General features: G+C 45.2%; 1 protein-coding gene across 6 annotated transcripts in view; it reads left to right on the top strand.

Moving 5' to 3' along the window:
* The first annotated feature begins 1,171 nt into the window (after positions 1-1,171).
* The window catches only part of ESRRG (estrogen related receptor gamma), a 665,923-nt gene continuing 645,730 nt past the window's right edge, over positions 1,172-21,364 (top strand). Inside the window, exons 1-2 of one of the 6 annotated variants that reach the window (XM_055084015.1) lie at positions 1,173-1,193; positions 3,026-3,101. In XM_055084015.1, the coding sequence (XP_054939990.1) occupies positions 3,100-3,101 (2 nt within the window). In that variant the 5' untranslated portion in view covers positions 1,173-1,193; positions 3,026-3,099. Of the gene's footprint in view, positions 1,194-1,369; positions 1,641-2,867; positions 3,102-21,364 lie in introns of those variants that run through there. The other 5 variants (XM_028488318.2, XM_028488317.2, XM_055084019.1 and 2 more) reach the window with 5 other exon arrangements.

Here is a 21,364-nt window from a genome sequence, read left to right as displayed (position 1 = left end):
ATCCATCTGGTCCTTCTAGAAACCTGGATGTTAAGGAGAGATGGATAGTGATGGACGGAGAGAAGGAGAGAGAGAAAGGGGAGGGAAGGGAGGGAAGAGAAGGGGTCGGCTATAGCTCCTCGGAAACGGATCAGATTTGTTGAGTGTCAGCTTGAAGAAGGCAGTCTGAGCCGTGATTTAAACACGGGCAGTATCACTGTTAACTAGTGTCCCATGACTGCCCCACCCCCAGTCAGCCTTCCTGCCGCTCCCTTCTTTTCTCCCTTTTGTAGGATACAGAAGGTGAATAATGAAACCATTTTGCTAATAGTTTATGAGCCATGAGATTGGAAATGTATATGGATAGACCGGAGCACCAGACTAAAATCATTTGAAGGAAGCGTGAGGCTTGGCAGAGAAAGAAACCTGCCGTGTCCTCTCTCCCCAGCCCGGAGCGGAATGGGACGGATGAGGTGACCTCGTGCCTCTCCGCTCCGTCCAAGGGCAACGGATTGGCCCGTCCTCCCGCCAGCCTCTTACCCTCCTCGTCTCCCCGAGGGGCTGGAGCGCGAGGGAGATGAATTGGGGCGATGGCCAGATAGCGCAAGAGGGAGATAATCGCTATCACCAGGATTTTTCTTCCAGTGATGGGATCTAAACAGATCTGTCACACTGGGCAGTCTTCCCCGAGGCAGGAAACAATAGACGTGAACTTCGCGGTGAGGACAGCCACGAGGACGCTGTCTGCACGTGTGTCATTTCTGTCCCCATAGGGCATGTTCCCCAAGTACCAACACCCAGAACCTTCCAGAAACGCCGCAAGCCCCATCTGACTCCCATACTCGGCCCGCAAGGAGGTTCTCATCTGCCTTCTTTGCGGAGTTACCGCAGTTTCAAAGCCCTGGGCTCCAGGGGCTGGATGAAAGGGAACTTGAGGGGTTGTGGGGACGGGTGGGTGAGGTGAAGGGAGAGGCGCCGGCCTGGCTCCTCTCTTCCCAGTCCACATAGGGGCCCCAAAGCCTGGGGAAATCCTCGAAGACAGCTCGAAACAGTGGCCCAAGCCAATGGCCCGCGAGAGACCGCCCCACATCTGGCCGAGAGTCCCGGAGCGCGAGGGCGCGCGGGAGAGGGCGGGGGCGGGCTCGCTGGAGGCGCAGGCTCCGGGGCCGGGCTCCCCAGCCGGGTCAGCAATCGGAGCGGGAAGGCCGGGACAGGTACGTAGCCAGGGGAGCGAAAGCCAAACGCGAGGGGCCCGGGACGCCCGGGCTCCGTCCAGTTCCGTCTGGGAGCACCCTTAAGCTGGCTTTGGGCCGGGGCGGAGAGCGTCACCCCCCGCGGGCTCGGGGCCCTTGGGGAAGCGAGGGAAGCGCAGCTGTCTGCCCGGCGCCCAGGGAGCGCGGGCTTCGGATGGGTGGATATGCCGCGCGCACCCGCCTGCGTGGAGTCGAGGGCGGCGGCCGCTGAACCCCCCTTAGCACCTGTCTTTCTCCTGTCCTGCCAAACTCGGCTGGAGTCTGGGATAAAGCAAAATAACTTTTCCGTTTACGGGGGAGGTAACCGGCGGGAAGTAGTGTTAGAAGAAGCGGGAAGCGGGCGGCAACGCCCTGCCCCCAACTGCGTGGAGGACCCTCTTCGATTTTCTCCCAGAGGTAGAGGTAAAGGTGAGACCTAAGACATTTCTGTTTACAGGGGGCGCCCGGTGGCGCTGGGCGGGGCAGGCAGTGAAAAGAAAGAGCGCCACCGTTCTCTGGCTCCCCTCTCCCCCAGCTTTAGGCCGTCTTTAGGCCCCTTGGGCGGGCTTGGCTCGCTGCTCTGCAGGCCTTGCCTCGACTACGGGGCCTCCAAAGAGAATCCGTGCAACCTCCTTTCACCTGCAGCGTCCTCAATTTCTCAGTCCCCCCACAGCCAACCCTATTAGACCATACCATTGACTCTGGTTGATGTGAGACATCCAGGATACATTTAGCGGAGCAAATTCTTGAATTGGGGAGTTTGGAGTGGAGAGCTAGCGTCTGTCGTTCTCGGGGGGTGGGTTTATTTCTGAGAAAGCACCTGGCATGAAAATGAAAATCTTACCAACCCAATCACCGTTCGCAGTCTGGCCCTGGCTCAAGGAAAGCGGGAGGGTGGGCGGCGAGTCGTCGCCAGGACTCACAGTCACAAGGATCTCTTCCGGTCGGCAGGTGTGCGCCGGCTCGGCGAAAACGCGGCCGGCCCCGGGGCGCCATCGGGCAGGGCGCGCTGCCCCTGAGCTTACGGCCCCCGGGCGAGCGAGGACGTGACCCCGGGGCACGCCTCCGTAACCTCGGCGGAGGGTTCAAGTAAAGTTGACGCGGGGGGAGGGTGTTGCTAACCCTGGGGTGTTACGGTTGACCCCGGGAAATGAAACCTACACTCTACGAACTCCTTTGTGCCTTCTGCCTTCCCCGTGTCGCAGTTCCCTCCCAAACACGGGGTTATCTAAATTCCCGTCCTGGCGGCTCAAGAAAACCTCAAATCCTGACAGTTTCCCGCTTTCCTCACGTAATCCCGGGGGAACCCGGCTCCGTGTGCCCCCCGCCCCCCGTCCCTGCTTCTACAGCCAACCCCTAGGATCCTCGCTCTCCCGGGCCTTTGCCCTTCCCAGCTGGTGCCTCTAGCGCCCAACTGGGGTTGGGGTGGGGGGAGCCAAAGAGGCGGAGTAACCCCCCTCCTTGCAAAAATAACAGAACTACTGGAAATTCTAATAAAACTAAATCCCCTCCGCCCCCCAATCTGTCCCCCTCCCAAATCCTGCCTGGAGAGTTGCGGCGGAGGGATGTGTGGGGGGAGGCGGAGGGAGGGAGGGTCATCCCGGGGAAGGGGAATCCGGCGCAAATTTACGCCCGCGCCTCTCATTTGTTAGTTGATTCGGTCTAAAAGTTCGCTATTTATAGGCTACACTCGGCAGCCCGAATCCCCGCGCCCGCTTCCTTTGCAAAGTGAGAGAGGTGCCCGTGGCGCCGAGCGGCCCGTCTCGGTCGTGTCCCGTGATCTGTACTGTTCTGTTTCTGCCCTCACGCCGCAGGCAGCTGGGTACCTCGCGGCAGCCCCGAAACCACCCACTGGCAGTAGTTGAGAGAGCGGCTCTGCAGTCCGACCATGTGAGTCCACGCCTAACCGGGCTCGGCGCGCGCGCGGGCGGGCGGGCGGACGCGGGGGAGGCGCTGCCGCTCGGCCGCCGGGCCCGCGCCCCTAGGGCTGGCCTTCGCCTCTGCCCCTGCGACCTCCAGCTCCTTTCTTCTCCCTCCTCCTGCTTTGATTTCTCCTTCCTCATTGTCTATATCCGTGCTTCTCTGACTCTCCCCTGCTCTCAACTTGCAGCTGAGTTTGGGCACAAAAAAGAGAGGCGACTGGCCTTTACGTGGGAGGCGGGGTGGGCTGGGCAAGTCTGTTTCCTAAAGAAGAAAACTCTGTGGGTCTGGGGGAGGGGGAGGCGCGTACCGGAGGCGGCCTGGAGCGCGGCTCCGCGCGCGGCGGGAGGGGACGAGGCGCGTTCAGAGCGAGACCTTTCCTTTTGCCTTGGCACCGACCGACTGCAGGATGGGAATGCGGTGCTCAAGAAGCCTTGCTGTTTGGAACCATCCCTCTACAGTGGGGGGCGGGGGGAGGCAGATGTCTTAAACCGCCCCGGGCGAAAGGAGGGAAGATTGTGGGCGCTGGCCGAGGGTAGTCGGGAAATAGAGTGAAGTCCCTGAATTACAGGTAGAAAGGGGCGCTGCGACAACCTTTCTGCCCCGCTGCGGTGGACAGGACTCGCGGAGACAGCAAGGGCGCAAGCGAATCGTGGCCGTCCGTGGGCCTTGACCTTGTCTTCCTTTCCTACCTGCCAGCGCCTTAGACGATGCTTCTGTGTTTTTAGAACCCAGAAGTCAAGGGGGCGGGGAGCCTGGCAGGCAGGAAATGTTCCTGAGCCCCGGGCGAGAGGAACGCCAGGCGCGCGCGGGTGGCTCGGGGAAGGGCTATGCGCTCGGGGCCGCGGCCCGGCCGGCTTTCCCGCAGGCGCGCGGCGGCGGCCATGAGCCTCGCGCAGGGCTCTTCAAACCACCCTTTCCCCCCAGAGACCAGGTGCGACATTTGGGGGGTGGAGAAGGCTGTGACTGAAAATAACCAGGGGCTCGGAACCGTTTGGCCGGAGATCTGAGCCCTAGCGCTGAAGTGGAGAGAAGTTAGGAACCAGTAAGGGAACAACTGCGGCCTCGCCGGTCGCGTGCTCAGGGCCCTGTGCCCTCGCTGATTAGCTTCTTTACCCGCCACCAGTATCTCCTCTCACAGTCCCCCTGCGGCCACCTCCCAGAGCGCTCTGTCTGCCTGTGGATAGACTGGTGTTGAGCGAAATCTCAGCACCGGTCTATGGCAGTGCCCCAGAGGGGACCTGACTTTCCAAAGTGCGTGCACCCAGGGTTCCCAGCACAGAAACGGGGGAGGGGTCTGTTTCCGGCTCGGGTTGGTCCCTGCTTCCCCCCCTGCGCTCACTCTGCAGGGACAATCTGGCTCAGACGGGATGGGGGCCGCCCCTCCCTGGCCCAGAGCTGCTCGGATTCTCACCCCGGCCCGCCCAAAACAGCTTTCAGAAACTCGACTGCCAAGTTAAAAGCACAGGCAGGTTTCTCCTTCTATCCCTGGGCCGCAGGCGGGGTTATGCGTAGATGACAAATTGATTACAATTTTACAGCCAGAAACTAGCGGCAGGGACCCATAAAGGTAGGAATTCAGGGCTTGGGGGTGCGATGTCTTAGTATCTCTCCTCCCAGCCCATTCCCCGAGAGTAAATGCCACTCAGCTTTCCTGTCACGGGTTTGTGTGAGTCTGGAGGCTTTTCGTTAAGTCCTAAGAGGAAGAAAAAGGAGGGAAGGAGACAGCGAGATCAAAGTAAGAAAGATGGAAGTTAGGGGGAAATGAGACAGAGAAAAGACAGGATAAAAGGGAAGGTGTGCTCTAGCTAGCTGTCTTCCTCCTTGCCTCCTTGGAAAACAGCACGATGTTTCGAGAGAGCGTTGGAGTTAGCCCAAGAGCATCCACCCTCGCCCCAAGTTCTCTGACGTTGGTCGGCTGGTGGATGCGCCTCTGCCCGCGCTTTGATTCACTCGCGCAGGTTCCCCAGCTCGCGACCCTCAGCCACATGCAAATTCCCTGTCCCCAGGGCTGGACGACACGCATCGCTCAGGAGCTGGTCAAAGACGGAGAAGGCCCAGCGCGCGCTCGCCGCAACCCCTGCGGTTCTACTTCTGCACGGAACCTGGGGTCGGCAGGGGCGCGCTGCGCGCGAGCTCCGGGACACCGGTGGGAGAGGAGTACTTGCCCAAATCATTGTGCTTTCAGGAATTTTGGGAACCAGTAGGGCTTTTCCCCGTATCTGACGGGATCTTAGAACTTGGGAGCTTTTGGGGCTCAGCGAAGTAAAATAAACTTGTCCTGGGCTCTGGCTTAGTTCTCTGCTTGCGATAGCCCTGGGTCGTTCTAGCTCTCCCTTCCGGCTGCAGATTCTTTCCCTGCCTTGCCACGCTCTGCCTCTGTTGCGGGGCCTCCAGACCCCTGAGGCTTTACCCGCAGGCAGGGGCGTTAGATAGGAAAGACCCTCCAGTTCTCTTCCTCAGTTTGAGTAAAAATGACCTTCCACCATCCAGACAAATAAGAGAATAAACTTTGTGTGTAAGGAAGGAGGTGAGGGCAGAGAACAGGGAGGCCTGTTCGTTTCCAAGTGAACTTACTTGCATGGAAGAAGAAATTACACTCTCTCCAAACAGGTCATGCTTTCAAGGAACCCTGGAAGGAGACAGGACTAGGGATTGTCCTCTTAACAAATTCTTCAGGTCTGTGACCTATAAGCCCTAAGAGGTATTGGAAACGGGGGGAAGGGGGGCTTGGCAGAGAAGGCCACTTGTGTCCACCTACGATCATCTTAGATGATCTTAGATCATGGTTATAAACTGTGGTAACTGGTTTATGAATAATCAGAGCATAAACACCTGGCAGTCCTTACGTCGTGCTTTTCATGGTGCCATGAGCTGTGCAACTGGGTCATCTGGGGCCTAAGGCAGAGGTTAGGACCCACTCCAGTGCCTCTCTGTCCCTTTCCCCAGGTATACCTTTGACTCTGCTGGGTGTGTGTGGATGGATGAAGGCAGGGGTCACTTCTAAAAGCTGGAGCAATTCCTTTTCCTATGCCCATCACCAATCTTTCTTGGGTCAATAACCCCAGGACTCCAGCAATTCCAATTCCTAGCTTATGTGCTGTTCTTTATGAGAGACTTCTCTTATGAAGAAGTGAAAACTTAGAGGAGCTGAGTTCAGTCTCCTTCCAAGATTGCAGTTGATCATAAATTTGCACATACCTGGGCAAAGAGCTGAGGTCTGCAACATCAGTGGAAAGAGGGGTTAAGGAGAACCCAGAGAAGATCTAAGTGACTCTGCTTAGCAAAGAAGTTCCATTAACTCCATGCTTTCCTCTTGTGTTTCACCAGTTTAACCTCACTTTTCCCCCTTTGATGAGGAAAAAGAATTCTCCACTGACGTGACTATTTTGGCCACATGTTCAGATGTATATGCTGGCCAAGCATTTTCAGAATTTGACCATCGAATACATATGCTACCTGTGAAGTCTTCTGTGCACTCTTCCATCTCACTTAATTTTGACATAAAATATCAGCATTTCTTTTCATCTAGTTCTTGTTCAGCTTCAACAGTTGGTTTCAGTCTCTATATTTCTCAAATTTCCTTACAATAACAGTACATGAACCAGATATGCTGAGCTTCTGTGAGGCAAGGTTATTCCCTCTGCAATTCTCCAGGCTGTTCTGGCTAAAACCATCTTTGCTTTCACCTGAAAGAGAGACTTACTTGAGATGAAAGTGAGGGGCTTTTTAAAAAACTCATATTATCTAAATACTTGCTCTTTTGTTTCTGCTGCCTCTTTGGAATAAACCCAGTCCTATTAATATTTAAATAGACATGTCACAGAAGATAAACATGGCTTTTTATGTAGAAATTTTCTTTGAGATTTAAAAAATCATAGCTTAGGTATTTAACGTAATTTCAGGAAATTGTATCTTTGAAATCCATTGGCAGCTAGATTTATTTGCAGATCTTTTCATGTAACTTTGTCATGCTTCTTTACAATTATATCCTCTGATCGTAATGGTGTCTGCCATCAACTGCTTTACAAATACAGATTGTTAATAGATTCAAAGGAGATTTTATTCCAACTTTAAAATTCTTTTGACATTTCCCTTTATATAACCTAGTTGACATGAAAGTTTGCAGCTCAGAAAAATTAAATTTGGAGCATATAATACATTCTACTGACCCATTTGTATAATCGCTATTTTATTGTTTATATTTTAATAGTTAAAAAGACATTTCTTTTCGGAAGAAAAGATATATATTTTATAAATATAAAACATATGTATATAAAAGAAATCTATATCTTCTTTTTCAGGGAGGCTTACTGAATAGATTAGTTTTTCTCCAATTTAAAAAGTTTTTTATATATGTCATTGTTTCCTGTTCATTTATCTCATGTACATTAAGGAAAGATTCAAATTACTGATTTATGATAAATCACATCACTCTTCTTACCAGAGTCATCAATATTTTATTATTTTAAATCAAACATTTTAATGTAATTTCGAAGAGAGAAGGTTCCCACATGTGTTCATTAATCGGTCAGTGCTGGCTAAATTGGCTGAACTATTAAAAGGAAACATCTGGAAGTGGAAATGTAACATTGGAAAAGTTGGTGTTTTTACTGGGAAACTGATGAACCAAGAATACCGTTCAAGAGCAAAAGGGTTAATGACAAATGGGCTAGTGAAATAGAGGAAACAGGACAGCTTGTCAGCCACTGACCTTCTAGATGCAATATTTCACTCCTTAACATTATTTGAGTGAGGTATCATGTGAAGTTACTTTGCAGGGAAGAAGAAGCTCTTTACCTACTGGGGAGTCAAGCCAGTATTTTTTTTTTTTTTAAGGAGGCAAAATTTTGGATACCGTAAAATCCAACATTTAAGTCATTTTAAAGCGTAGAACATAATGGCTTTTTACTATATTCACAGTGCTGCAACCATGACCACTGTTTAAGTCCAGAACATTTTCATCACCCCAAAAGGAAACCTTGTACCCGTTAAGCAATCTCTCCCTCTCCCACCTCCACCTTTGGCAACCACTAATCTGCATTCTGTCCCTATGGATCTGCCTGTTCTGCACATTTTATAACTGAAATAATTTAACATTTGGCCTTTTGTGTCTGACTTCTTTCACTTAACAGAGTATTTTCAAGGTTCATCCCTGTTGTAGCATGTGTTAGTACTTCATTCTTCTTTATGGCTGAATAATATTTGATTTTATGGATATACCACATTGTGTTGATGGACATTTGGGTTGTTTCCACCTTTTGGCTATTATGAATAATGCTCTGTGAACATTCATTACAAAATTTGTTTGAACCTGTGTTTTCAGATCTTTGCTCGGTCGTATCCTAACTCTGCGTTTAACTTTTTGAGGAATCACCATACTGCTTTCCACAGTGGCTGCACAATTTTATAGTCCTACCAAAAGTGTCTGAGAGGTCCAACTTCTCCACATCTTTGTCAACATTTATTTTATTTAAATATTTATTTTTTATTTAAATATTTATTTTTATTTAAATATTTAAGTATTTTATTAAAAAAAATTAAAGCCATCCTAGTGGGTGTAAGTGGTATCTCACTGTGGTTTTGATTTGCATTTCCCTAATGACTAATGGTTCTGAGTGCCTTTTCATGTGCTTGTTGGCCATTTGAATATCTTCTTTGGAGAAATGTCTATTCACTGTTTTTGCCTCCTTTGGAATTGGTTGTTTGTCTTTTTGTTGTTGAATTGTAAGAGTTTTTATGTATTCTGAGTAATAGATCTTTAGCAGATATACGATTTGCAAATATTTATATCTTCTCCCTTTCTCTGGTTTGTTTTTCACCTGCTTGGTATTGCCCTGCAATTCATAGAAGTTTTTAATTTTGATAAAGTCCAATTTAGTAGAAGTTATTTTTAACAATAGGTACTTTCCTCACCCATGATAAAACTCAAATTAAACACAAGACAAAATAAAAATTTAAAAGCTAAACCCTACAAAAAGAGAAAACTCTTCTGTAATGCGAGAGAGCAACTTTATCAAATGTAGATTATCAGGGAGTGTGTAAAGTTACCGCTGTTGTACAAGAAAAGGAAACAGCTATGGCTACATTGACGTTTTTCTTCGAAGAAGTCCTGTGTTATTCAGGACCTGCTGAATGAGATCTTTTATCTCAGGATGACAGTAGTTTTTTGTTTTTTTTTTTAATTATCATTATCCAATTCATCTACCAAGAAATTTCAAATAGTCTCCTCTGTTTAAATAACATTCAGGATATGCTTTAAACCAACAACAACCAGGAAGATCAAAGAAAAGGTTGCCAAGGTGTTTCTAACCTCTAGCAGTTTTCAACACACAGCCACACACAGGCTATGTAGTCAGGTGATATACTTGTAAAATTCCTGGGAGAAAGGACTTGGAGTCAGAGAGGAGAGAAACTAAATTATTGCAAAACATGTTAAAAACAAAAATTAATGAAAGAGGAAGAATAGAAATTGACATTATTGAGTATTGAGGCTTGGCTGATTCTCTGAGTTTGGCTGTTTTTAGGTAATTAATTTATGGGTTAAAAAAAACCAAACAGTGGTTCGAACCAGCTCTTCATTTAATTTCCTTATTTAGTTATTGAAGAAGAAAGCTTATGGTGAACACCGATTGACACATCTCTGATTCTGTTCATTGGAACTCTTGGACTGGATTCTGACATCTGCCATTTTATGGAATATCGTATTGGGCGAACCACTGGACTCTTTCTAAGTGTCCACGCATGGGGCTCTTGCATGATCCACATGCATGGCTGTCATCCTGAACAGCCCTGAAAGATCCTGAGGGAAACTCAGTTTCCTTCTCTGCAGGGTAACACCTTCATCCCCCAGTTATCGTGGGGAAAAAGGGAATAATACTTGTGAAAATGATAAGGCATTTTGAAGTTCTGGTGTGTTTCCTTGTTTGTGTAGCACTTACAACGTACCAGGTATTGCCTTAAGATTTAATAAATGTTAAAAAATTAAGTCTGCAAACAACCCTACGAGGTAGGTGCGATTTCCCCTCATTTTATAGGTGAGAAAAGTGAAGCGTGGAGATTTTATATAACTTGCCCAAGATTATATAGCTGATAAGTGGCAGAGTTAGATTTTTGAACCCAGGTAGTCTGGCTCCAGAGTCCATGTTCTTATGACTCCATCCTGTTGGTTACATTTAAAATCTTGAGATTTCAGATGAAAATTGGAGTCTCTGTATTAATGGATTTAATCAATGTTTACTGAGTACCTCTTATTTGCCAGACTTCTCTTGAAACGCTGGAACGTCTAGGAATGCAGGAGCTGCAATACGGCATTCTCTCCTGGCAGCAATCAGCAGGAGTCCAGTGGTCCCTGCCATCTTTTGATGGGGTCACCCGACTTCGCTTGATTCATTCACTTGTTTACTTGCGTGAGTCCTATAATCAATCACACTTGTTACTGCTAACATGAGCCCTAGGCAGGGAAAATAGATCACAATCAAAATAGTAAGCAGGAAGGCAATAATAAATATAGAAAATAAACATCATGGCATGAATTTAGTTTTGCAACGTTCTCTTGCTGCTATCATTAACTGCAGATCAATGAGCGAGAGAGATTGGTTGGGTACCCACTGAGTACTTGAGGTGAGGAACAAGCGCTTTTAATTAGAAGTTTAAAATCAGAAAGGCAACAAAAACCAACACACACAGAATAATATAAATTAACATACAGGAAAAATTTGTTTACCACCAATTGGAAATCTTTAATCATTAGTCTTTTAGGCAGATATCTTTCAGTCAGGAAAGAGTTTGTTTCATTATTTTAGACACAAAAGGTAAATAACAAGCAATATCAGATCTATTCCAAAAAGCAGGCTTCAGAATATGCCAGAAAGTTGGGAAACAATCAACCCTCTGTCTTGTGTTTTCAAAAGACTGGTTCATGCGGTGTGATTGAGGAGTGCTCATAGCGATTACCCCGAATGCTACAGGCTCCAGAAGAATCTTCTGAATGGAGAGAGAATTAAAGATGCCAAATACTGTATTATCATTATATATATTCCACTGCATCCTAATTTTTGAACATGGTTAATTATTATTAATGAGGATACTTGGTAGGCAAGAACTTTCCTCTTGTAAATGTGTAGATGCCAACCAAAGAGTTAACTCTAGCTGTTTGCCGACTTAAGAGTGAAGAGTCCACTTTTCAGAGGCCTGGTACCAAGCGGAGGAAGTATTTTGTGTTCAGTGTCACATAGCTGGGCTTTCACCATGATTTGGCCAATATTGGGTCCATAAGCCCGAGTCAAACGTTCTGTGGAAGTTTGTCGGGTGGCTTGACGTGGATGCACACAGTACTATTGGTCCAGCCCTGTTTTCTCTGTTTTTAAATAATCAGCAGAAACATCTTATGTGTTGAACACTCCCTGTGATTAGTTTGTTGACTACTACAGAATTATGGTGAACTTGCTGATTCAGCACACAGTGTGTGTTGGCTGCCGGCTGGCTTTTAATGCTATGAGGTGGGTGGGAAAGTAGCGAGGTAGATGGGTTCAGAGAAATATTGTGAATCCCATAGGGAGGAAAGTGACACTCAGAGGTGACTGCCCGTGACCACACAGACAGTGAGGCTACAGATTTGGGCCTCAAACCCAGGCTTCTGATACCAAGTCAAAGGCTCCTCTTCCACGTCTCTTGATCAGCATTTTTGAGAGTGTTTTTCCCCTGAACCCCCATGTCAGAATGTCCTGAGATGTTTGTATAAAGTGTAGAATCCTAGGACCTGCTTTAGAAATACTGAATCCCTAGGATTCAGCAATCTTAATACTCCCCTCAATATATTTATACACAGTTAAGTGTTAGGGTTCGCAGGTCTAGATACTAAAAATGTTGAAATATTTGGTTAGGTCAGTTTGACACTAAGATCGTTGGAAGAGAAAAAAGGAATCTTCTGACCACAAACAATAAATGCCAGTGTACTCTTAATAGTTACCTCACAAATTGGGATTTAAATAAGAGATTCAAAGAGATCTTCCCACTTGGGGAAGTTGTTCTTATTTGAAATATTCCATAGAAGTGGGATTTTTTTATCACATCGTTTTTTTTTGTTTGTTTTGTTTTTGCGGTACGCGGGCCTCTCACTGTCGTGGCCTCTCCCGTTGCGGAGCGCAGGCTCCGGACGCACAGGCTCAGCGGCCACGGCTCACGGGCCCAGCCGCTCCGCGGCATGTGGGAGCGGCATGTGGGATCTTCCCGGACCGGGGCACGAACCCGCGTCCCCTGCATCGGCAGGTGGACTCTCAACCACTGCGCCACCAGGGAAGCCCTATCACATCGTTTTATAAAGCATGTTCTGTAGGACCCTGCTTCCACAGGATATTCATTAATTCAGCAAATTCTTATTAAAATGTCCAATACCATGTGAAGTACGTGATGACCAACAGTGAAGGAACACTGGCCTCCTGGAACCCAGTCTGTTGAGGAAAGACGTTAACAGATGTTTTGCCCCAAAAGCTTTCTTAGTAGAAAAATTTGTGAAATAATGGGTTTAACAGACTTCTTCAGACAGGTACATTTCAGAGCCTTCAACATACCTAATATGTGCTGTAAATATCTGAGAGAGGATTATTGTATGTGCCGTCTTCTCGACATATTGTAGCATCCTTTGGGTGAAGGTCACCTCCTACGTCTGGTACTCTACAGAACACCATCACACTGTCCTTACACATTCCAGTGAAATCCTGTGCCCTGGAAGGCTCAGATCTGTGGCACTGGTAGAGAAGGGGGGGATATTATAAAAGTGGACCCCCACTGCAGCCCCAGCCCCCAGGGTAGTATTGTTCTGATAGCCTAGTGAACAGTGTGATGAGCAAAGGGCAGACTTCGGCCAAAGACCTAGTGTCCAGGGATAGAGATCAGCTTTGGGCTGTCTTCAGAGGTGGGTCAGGTGTGAATTTGAACATGGAGTGGATCCCTGGATGTGTCTCTGGTCTCTCAGCTGGAGAGTGGTGAAGGCAGAAGAATTGTTCCCACATCTTCCAGAGATTCTGAGTCCACCTTGGAGCATTGGGTGCAGGTAGAGTACCATTAACGGGAACCATTTGCCAGTCTCCCTGCATGGAAGACTGGATATTACTGGAGGTGCACCCAGCCTTTGACTAGGTGCATGTAATTAGATTATTTGCTGAAAAATACTTTCTTTCTATGCATTGCCTGCTTATACCAGGATAGTTGTTGGGAAACGGAAAATATAGGCATTTTCAGCAGGCTGCCTAAGTCCAATGACTCCCAGGTGTTTTTTTTTTCCTTGTTCTTCTTTTTCTCAGGCAGTGACTCTATGTAAAAAGAACAAAGTGACTTGCCTCAGATAACTCACAGTGGTGAGTTCACCTGATGGGTGGATTTAAATAGTTTGGTTGTTGACATTTATCAAATTACCCGGAGAATTGCCACATCACCATCTCGATTCATGAATGTGGAGAGTTCTTAAAGAAGCCTCTTCAGAATTGTTTGTTTTTCTTAGTTATCATAATGTTTAAAGATATGTTGCTTTATTGTTCGTTAAGTACACGCTTTTTTCAAAGGCAGATCTTACCATGTGCTTCTTCATGGATATACAAAATAAAATAAAGAAATGGAGCGGTTTCCCAATAATTCACGTAGTCACCACCTGCATATATAAATACTTAAGACAAACTGCTTTTGTCCCCCCCTTTCTAGAGTTGCCTAAATAAATGTTTACCTTTTCATTCTTTGTGAGGGGATATCAGACCTCTAAGTGTTGGTCTCTCGAATTCAAAGTCTAAATTCAGCTTACTCTTTTAGTCACTTTGAACAAGAGGAGTTAAATGCAGTTGCTGTCTTCAGGGAGGTTACAGCTTAGGCTGGGAGGTAGTCAGGAAGGGTAAAAACATATATTGTTATGATATCATACAGCTGTCTGGTAAGTGCTACAGGAAGAGTTTTAAGCATGGTGATGGTGGTTCAAAGGAGTTTAATCTGGCCATGAAGAATTAGGAACAACTGACTGCAGGAGATTGCTGTGAGATTGGTCTGTAAAAATAGGTAGAGGTGGCTTTCGTGGAGCAGCAAAGAGAAGAAATGGGCGTAGGGTTTTATATATAAGGCAAGAATGTGAATAAAGACACAGAAGTGGGAACATATAAGGCCTGTTTGGGACACAGAAGAAGTGTATGTGGGAATGGAAGAAGAGGGGAAACCAACAGAGAAAAAGGTAGGACTTAACATTATTGAGGGCCCTTTAGCCATGATATACTGTCAGGTTGTACTACCCATCCATTTTCACTTTTCATCCTTGCAACAAGCAGAAGAGATTACTTTCAAGGTTGCTGTTCACCAAGATTCCGGTACCATTTCCATTGTGTAGCGTTTCTGCTGAGGTGCGACTGCCAAGGCGGGTACCATATTTCCTAGGACCCTTTACCTTTGTTGGGGCCAAATGCTTGTTCTCAACAATGAAATGTTTATGTACCTTCCAGGCTAACATGGTTAGGAGCATGTGTGCCCTTTCCACCATGGACTATAGAAGGAGAAAGGCTGTAAACAAAGGACTTCAAGATCCTACAGGAGAAAGAGTCACTAGATAGAGGAGCCTGGGTCCTACTCAGCATGCAACTGGACTTGATATAAATGGGAAGTAAATTTCTTTGAATAAATAAATAAGCTACTGAGATGTAGAGATTTATTGTTATAGCAGCTAGGGTTACCTTAATTAATACAAGTATCATTACAGGCTTATATAATACAGGCTCATAGATGTAACTGACTCAAAATCACTTAAAAAATAACAAGTGGGGCCTGGATGCAAACCCAAGTCCATCTTCAGAATGTTCTCTTATTCTATTCCCATGGTTTTAACTACTGTCTACATGCTAGTCGGTATCAGTTCTCCATTGTGGGTTCAGACCTCTTTTGGGAGGTCCAGACTATCCAGTAGGTAGTTGCCTACCGGATTTCCCTACTTGAAAGCCTGTTATTCAGGCCATAAAATAAACTCTTTTAAATAAGGTTCCAGTATACAATGGATTAAGTAAGTAGGTTTTTTCCCCCTAGAATAAGTGGTTGGAGTGGAATGCTTGTCTGGCCTATCTGCTTCACTCATCCTTTGGTTCTTTCCATAGTGTTTTCCTGCCATCCTTTAAGGGGTTGTCCCTTTGGCATAGTTAAAGCTAACCCAGCTCCTGGTTATCCAAGAAGAAATGCAACAATTTTTTTTTTAAGCAAATGACAGAGATTGCACACTTTGGTTCCTCTTCTACTATCAAGAACTTAGTCATATGGATGTAGGGAGCCTGGACATTGTGGTCACTAGTAGGTGGCTATGTGCTCAGCTGAACCAGTATTAGATGAAAGAGGAGGAGGAGGACTTTGAAGGATACCCGTTGTTCTGGCACAAGCCTCTCAGATATTCAATCCCACTGGGTTTAGAAACACACTCAGCCATCTACCCAAATTGACTTCGTATCTTGTATTCCCTCACGTGGTTAATGACCACGCCCCCCTCCCAGATGCCCAGAGACCAGGGTGATATACGCTGACTTGTTCTTTCACCTTACTCTCCATTGCCAGTCATTTTCATCTCTTAAATATCTTTTGGAACTGCCCACTCCACTTAATCCCCTGCTACTGTCTTGCTCTGTGCCTTCAGCATCTCTCACGGAGACTTGTAGAATGGCCTCCTAACTGGTCACCCTGTCCCCAGCAGCAACCTATCAAGGACATCCTTCACACTGCCATGAGAGTGATTTTTTGAAAATGCAAATCTGATGATCATTTTACTCCCTTTTTATGACCCTTCAGTGATTTCCCATGGCAGAATTCCAAACTGCTTTGCAGCGCACAAAAGGCCCTCTGTGGTTTAGTCCCTGAATCTCTCCAGCCTCATTTCTGACCCTTTACTATTCTCCTCCCCCAAACAGATCATCCCCACAGCTTCAGTTAGACTGAGTGATGCCAGACTGTTTCATTTCTTTGTCTCTCTGCTCATGTGTTCCTTCTGTCTACTTTTCAAGACCCAACACAGCTGACACCTCTTCTGTGACATTATCCTAACGCTTCTCCACTCTTTCCTTATTGTGTTTCATTTATTCCATGAATTCTATTGACTATCTGTCCATTTTAGGCTCATTGTATTAATCATTGGATGTGAAGAGCAGAAATAGATATGGTTCCTGCCCTTGTGGAGCTTACAGTCTAATGGCAGAGTTGGACATCAGTCGAATATTCCCACAAACAAATGTAAAATTACAACTGTGACAAATGCTATGAAGAAGGAAAATGAGTGTGATGATCAGCCCATCGTAGGAGAATCTGACCCAGCAAGGGAGTGGGGAAGAATCTTTCACCCAGGAAGTATGCTTAAGTGAAATATAAAAGATGAAATAACCAGGTGAGAAAAATGACTTGTAGGCAGAGGTAACGGTGTGTATCAAAACTTTAGGTTAGGAGGAAATTTGGGATTGTAGAAGAGGAAAACATTTCCCTTGACACCCTTAGGGTCCCTGGATGGATCTGAAAATTAAACAAAGACAGATTAACAGGAGAAAAGCACGCACACTTATTTAATCTAACTTTTATGTGACATGGGAACCTTCATAAGGAAATGGAGACCCAAAGATATGGTTTGACCTGAATGGTTTTGTGCTGGGTTTGCTGAAGAGTGTAAAGTCGTGGGAAGGTATGAGAGGGCAAAAAGTGGGAGCTAAGTGAGTATACTGGGGGAAACTTAGCAAGGAGTGTTCCTTTGGGTTCTTCTTGGTGTCCCTCCATCTTGGAGACAAGAACGTTCCTTCCCTCTGGGTATAGAGAGGGAACCTCTCACATGAGGAAGACTTGCGTCAGGGGAGAGGATGGGGGTGGGCCACAGGGACCTTTCTGTTTCTGCTATATTCTCAAACGGTCACACGTCCCAGACCCCATCAGGATATAGGAAGGGATTGAATAAAGACCAGGTTCAGTGAGGGCATTGGTTTAAGGAATAAGGCAGAGGATGAGACAGGAGAAGTAAGTAGGGACAAGACTCTGAAGAACTTCATAAGCCTGTTACGGAGGTTTCTCTTTGTTCTAAGAGGAGTGGAAAGCCGTTTAAAATGAGATAGAGAAGATATAATCAGTTTAATTTTTTTAAAGAATTCATTCTGGCCGCTGTGCGAAGGGTGAGTTTGATGGTTAGCAGAATAGATGATGCTAGATTTGTTAGTTCAGACTAGAGATACTGGTATATTGAATTAGGGTTGTGATAATGGTGATGAATAAGTCATATTTAGGATTAAAGGTGGTAGATGAGGGAGAAGGAGGTATCAAGGAAGGTTCCCATATTCTTGGATGGAGGATAAAGCTAGTCATGGAGAAGAGGAACACTTATCTAGAAGAAAACTAGTCTGGAGAGAGTTTGAATGTGAACTGCCTTGGAGAATATCTAGAAGGAATCATTTCACTGGATGTTAAGCATCTTTCTGTTGCTTCACGTATACTGTATTATAATTACCTCAGTTTGTGTTTCTCTTTATTAGACTGTGAGCTTCTCAAAGGGACGGAACAGCATATACTTTCCTCCCCCCCCTCCTCCTCCCCCCCCCTCCCCCTCCTTCCCCTTCCCCTCCTTCCCCTTCCCCTTCTTCTTCTTCTTCTCCTCCTCCTTCCCTCCCCCTCCTTCCCCTTCCCCTTCTCCTCCTTCTCCTCCTTATTCTCCTTCATCTTCATCTTATTCATTCTTGTATCCTCAATACCTACTACTGTGATTTTCACATAATATTTTCCCAGTACATCTTTTTATTTTTTTAATTTTTTTTTATTTTTGGCGGTACGCGGGCCTCTCACTGTTGTGGCCTCTCCCGTTGCGGAGCGCAGGCTCCAGACGCGCAGGCTCAGCGGCCACGGCTCACGGGCCCAGCCGCTCCGCGGCACGTGGGATCTTCCCGGACCGGGGCACGAACCCGTGTCCCCTGCATCGGCAGGCGGATTCTCAACCACTGCACCACCAGGGAAGCCCCCCAGTACATTTTTGTGAATAAATGATCTAACTGACCCCAAAGCCCACACAGTTTCTCTCACACCAGTAATAGGGGCAAGAAAACACTGGAAAGACAAGCTGGGGCTCAGTTGTAGTGTTTTAAATCCCTGGCTAAGAAGTTAAATTATGACACATAATGTAATTAAACCTTAAGTTTACAGCTACTTTCCAACCTAACCTTTGTTTCAAATACTGCTTCTGTTATTTTTAAAACCATATAATGTTTACTCAGAGACATTCTCTCCTAAGTAAATCAAAGCCAGTCAAGCTACAAGAACAACACAGAGATCATACTCTAAAAATGAACTATTCTTTATGTTGCAGGACTAAATGAAATTAGAATGAATCTACAGAAAGAGGGTTGGCAGATACAAAAGAAATGTAACCAGGCCTATTTATTTTTTCACTGTCTTTCTTTTCATTTTATTTTGGAGGTTAGCATTCAGTCATTAGGGCAGATCTAGAGAGGGATTCAGACATTTACATGGTCCATTCCTGGGCTATTTTTACAGCATGGATCTGAAGCACATTCGCTGTTTCTTCGAGTCAGAATGACAGAACAATACTTTGAATCTGCTGAATTTAGTCCTAACCACACAAACGCCTCTATCTATGGTGAAACAAAGCTAAGTCTTTAAATTCCCTATGAAGTGTTTGGGGGTATGGGCCCCTTAAAATTCGTTGGACTCAGTTTGTACACAGTAATGAATGGTGCTTTTAGTTTCACTAACCCGGACTGGGATGAGATTTTTTTTCTGCTGTAATCTTGAAATTGGAGAGATCATCCCTTATTATTTTATTGGAAATCTACATATTTAAGGTCCCATGCCTATCTTACCCCATAACATATGCAGATTATTGAGGCCAAAGTGTATTTTTTCCCCTTTGCATGCATTTTTGTGTGATTCCTTCTCTTCTTTTGGGAGATGGTATCATCCTTATCTAGCAGAGGGGAGAGTGGTTGGCTTGAATGAACTTACAGTTTCTTCTTTCAGATCTTAATGATGAGAATAGGAATTGAGTATCATGCGACTGATGGCCCAATCATATTGATTTTAACGACGGGCCATGCCAAGCATGACTAAATATAACTACGGACTCTGAGGCCAAGTCTCTATAGTACAAAGTGTAGATCTGGCAGTTATCCAGTAACTTCAGGCCACAGAGATGGCCAAGCTGAATGTAGATTCTTAGAACTGTCAGTATTTTCACTAAGAAGTTTAATAGCGTGATTCAGAGTCCAGGATCCAGAGTCAGACTTCCTGGGTTCATTTCTTCCTTAAGCCATTTACTAGTGGTATAACCTTGGTCCAGTAATATAACTCTTTGCTTCTCAGTTTCCCCACATTTAAGATGAGGTTAGTCATATACTGATTGCATTGGGTTTTTGGGAGAATTAAAACCATTAATATCAGTAAAATGCTTTGAATGGGGTCTGGCACATAGTAAGTACTAAATAATTTCTTGCTTATTGTTGTTACAGTAGGAAAGTGCTGAAGACGTGGGCTTTATAGAGACAAAGATAGATTTGTGAAAGCAAAGTCAGTGCCACTTTTGGTGAAATGAAAAGAATTTTGCTTTTTGGTGCAATATTAAATACATATCATCTACTTGACCTTTTAAACTGAATTGTTTCAGACTGATTTCTATAAGTACTCTCTAAAATTATTACGAGTATCAAAAAATATTCCAGTGAAGTTGGTGTCATTTAGTGAAGGTTAAAGACCTCAAGAAGATTTAGTTCAGTGACGAGAAAGCCAAAGAAAATTCACCAGACTGGACCTAGAAATGGGTTTATTAACAATTTTAATAATATCAGCTGTTTATTGAGCACTTATTCTGTCACAGGAACTTTATTTAATCTCATTTAATTTTTAATCATTTAACTTCATTTAATTCTCACAAAATTCCAGAAAGTATTGTTATCTCCATCTTACGTATAACTAAACTGAGACTCAGAGAGGTGAGGTAGCATTGCGAGGTTTCAAAGCTGTTTAGTACCAGAACCAGGACTTGAACCCACTTATGACAAACTGCAAAGCCAGTATTTTTAACCTATATGATGAATTTCCCTGTATCTGCTATTATTTATATTAATAACTATCATCAACATGGCATTTAAAGTACTTTAAATGCTCTATGAGTTAAGCATTTTTTTTTTTTTGGCCGCACCGCGTGGCATGCGGGATCCTAGTTCCCCCACCAGGGATTGAACCCGTGCCCCCCGCATTGGAAGCACAGAGTCCCAGTTAAGCATTCTTGAAGTCCCAATTTTATAGATAAGAAAATTGAAGCTTAATGAAATTGACTGACTTGCCCAGGATTATTCAGTGACTGCATATCCTATTTGTAAGACTCCAAGTGTTCTAATTTATCTACAACCATCTGATATTAGAGATTCTTGCTCATTCTGTACTTACCACCAACCCAGTGGGCTGATGTAGGTAGGAAGAGAGAGAGACAGCAGAAACACCAATGGGAAAGAGATTCAAAGAGGAAGCAAAGCAGCAAGGATGTGGGGAGAAAAGCAGATGCATAACTATCCTGCACTGTCTTTGCAAATTAGAAAAATCTCGAACTTGCTTGTCACATTCTCAGTAACATGATGACTGACTCCTTTAATTTTTTGTGTTTCGTTAATGATATCAAAATTATAACAGAAAATATCTGTGTTAGACTTTAATAAGAACATTCTGACAGTCTGGCTGTTAAAATACTAAGGGATTATGGGGAATTGCTTTCCCCCTAAGTTTGTAAAATATGATATTCATCCTCCTATTACCGTGTCATATTTCAAGTAAGCATCATTAGGGTCAAAACATTTAGCCTTCTGATTAAATGTTGTCAGTAAGTTTAACAGATCCTATGGAAGCCATCTCACTTCTTTAAACACATCAGGCAAATCATGGATTGTTATCAGTTTGGTTTGAATTAGTAGCGAATCATTATACTCTATTTGGGAACCTGCCAATGAGATGACAGCCAGAGTTAGGACCTGCCAGCGATCACTGTTATCCGTGGTGATGGCTTTATACATTCCTCTCAAGATAATTAAGATACATATATCCGTAAAATGCAAAAGTGCCTATCTTAATCTATTTTATCTATAGCACCTACATAGAATCCAGACATTTTAACAGGCTGAGTAGGGATCGGGATCTTTGAAAAAAAACACACGCTTAATAAATCTTTTATTCAATCTTCCCTCCCCTCTGTACCCACT

This window comes from Physeter macrocephalus, chromosome 4 (genome assembly GCF_002837175.3).
Source record: "Physeter macrocephalus isolate SW-GA chromosome 4, ASM283717v5, whole genome shotgun sequence".
In the NCBI taxonomy this organism is placed as follows: Eukaryota; Metazoa; Chordata; class Mammalia; order Artiodactyla; family Physeteridae; genus Physeter; species Physeter macrocephalus.
The sequence above is the reverse complement of the archived record's forward strand: the minus strand, read 5'-3'. Positions and strand labels throughout refer to the sequence as shown.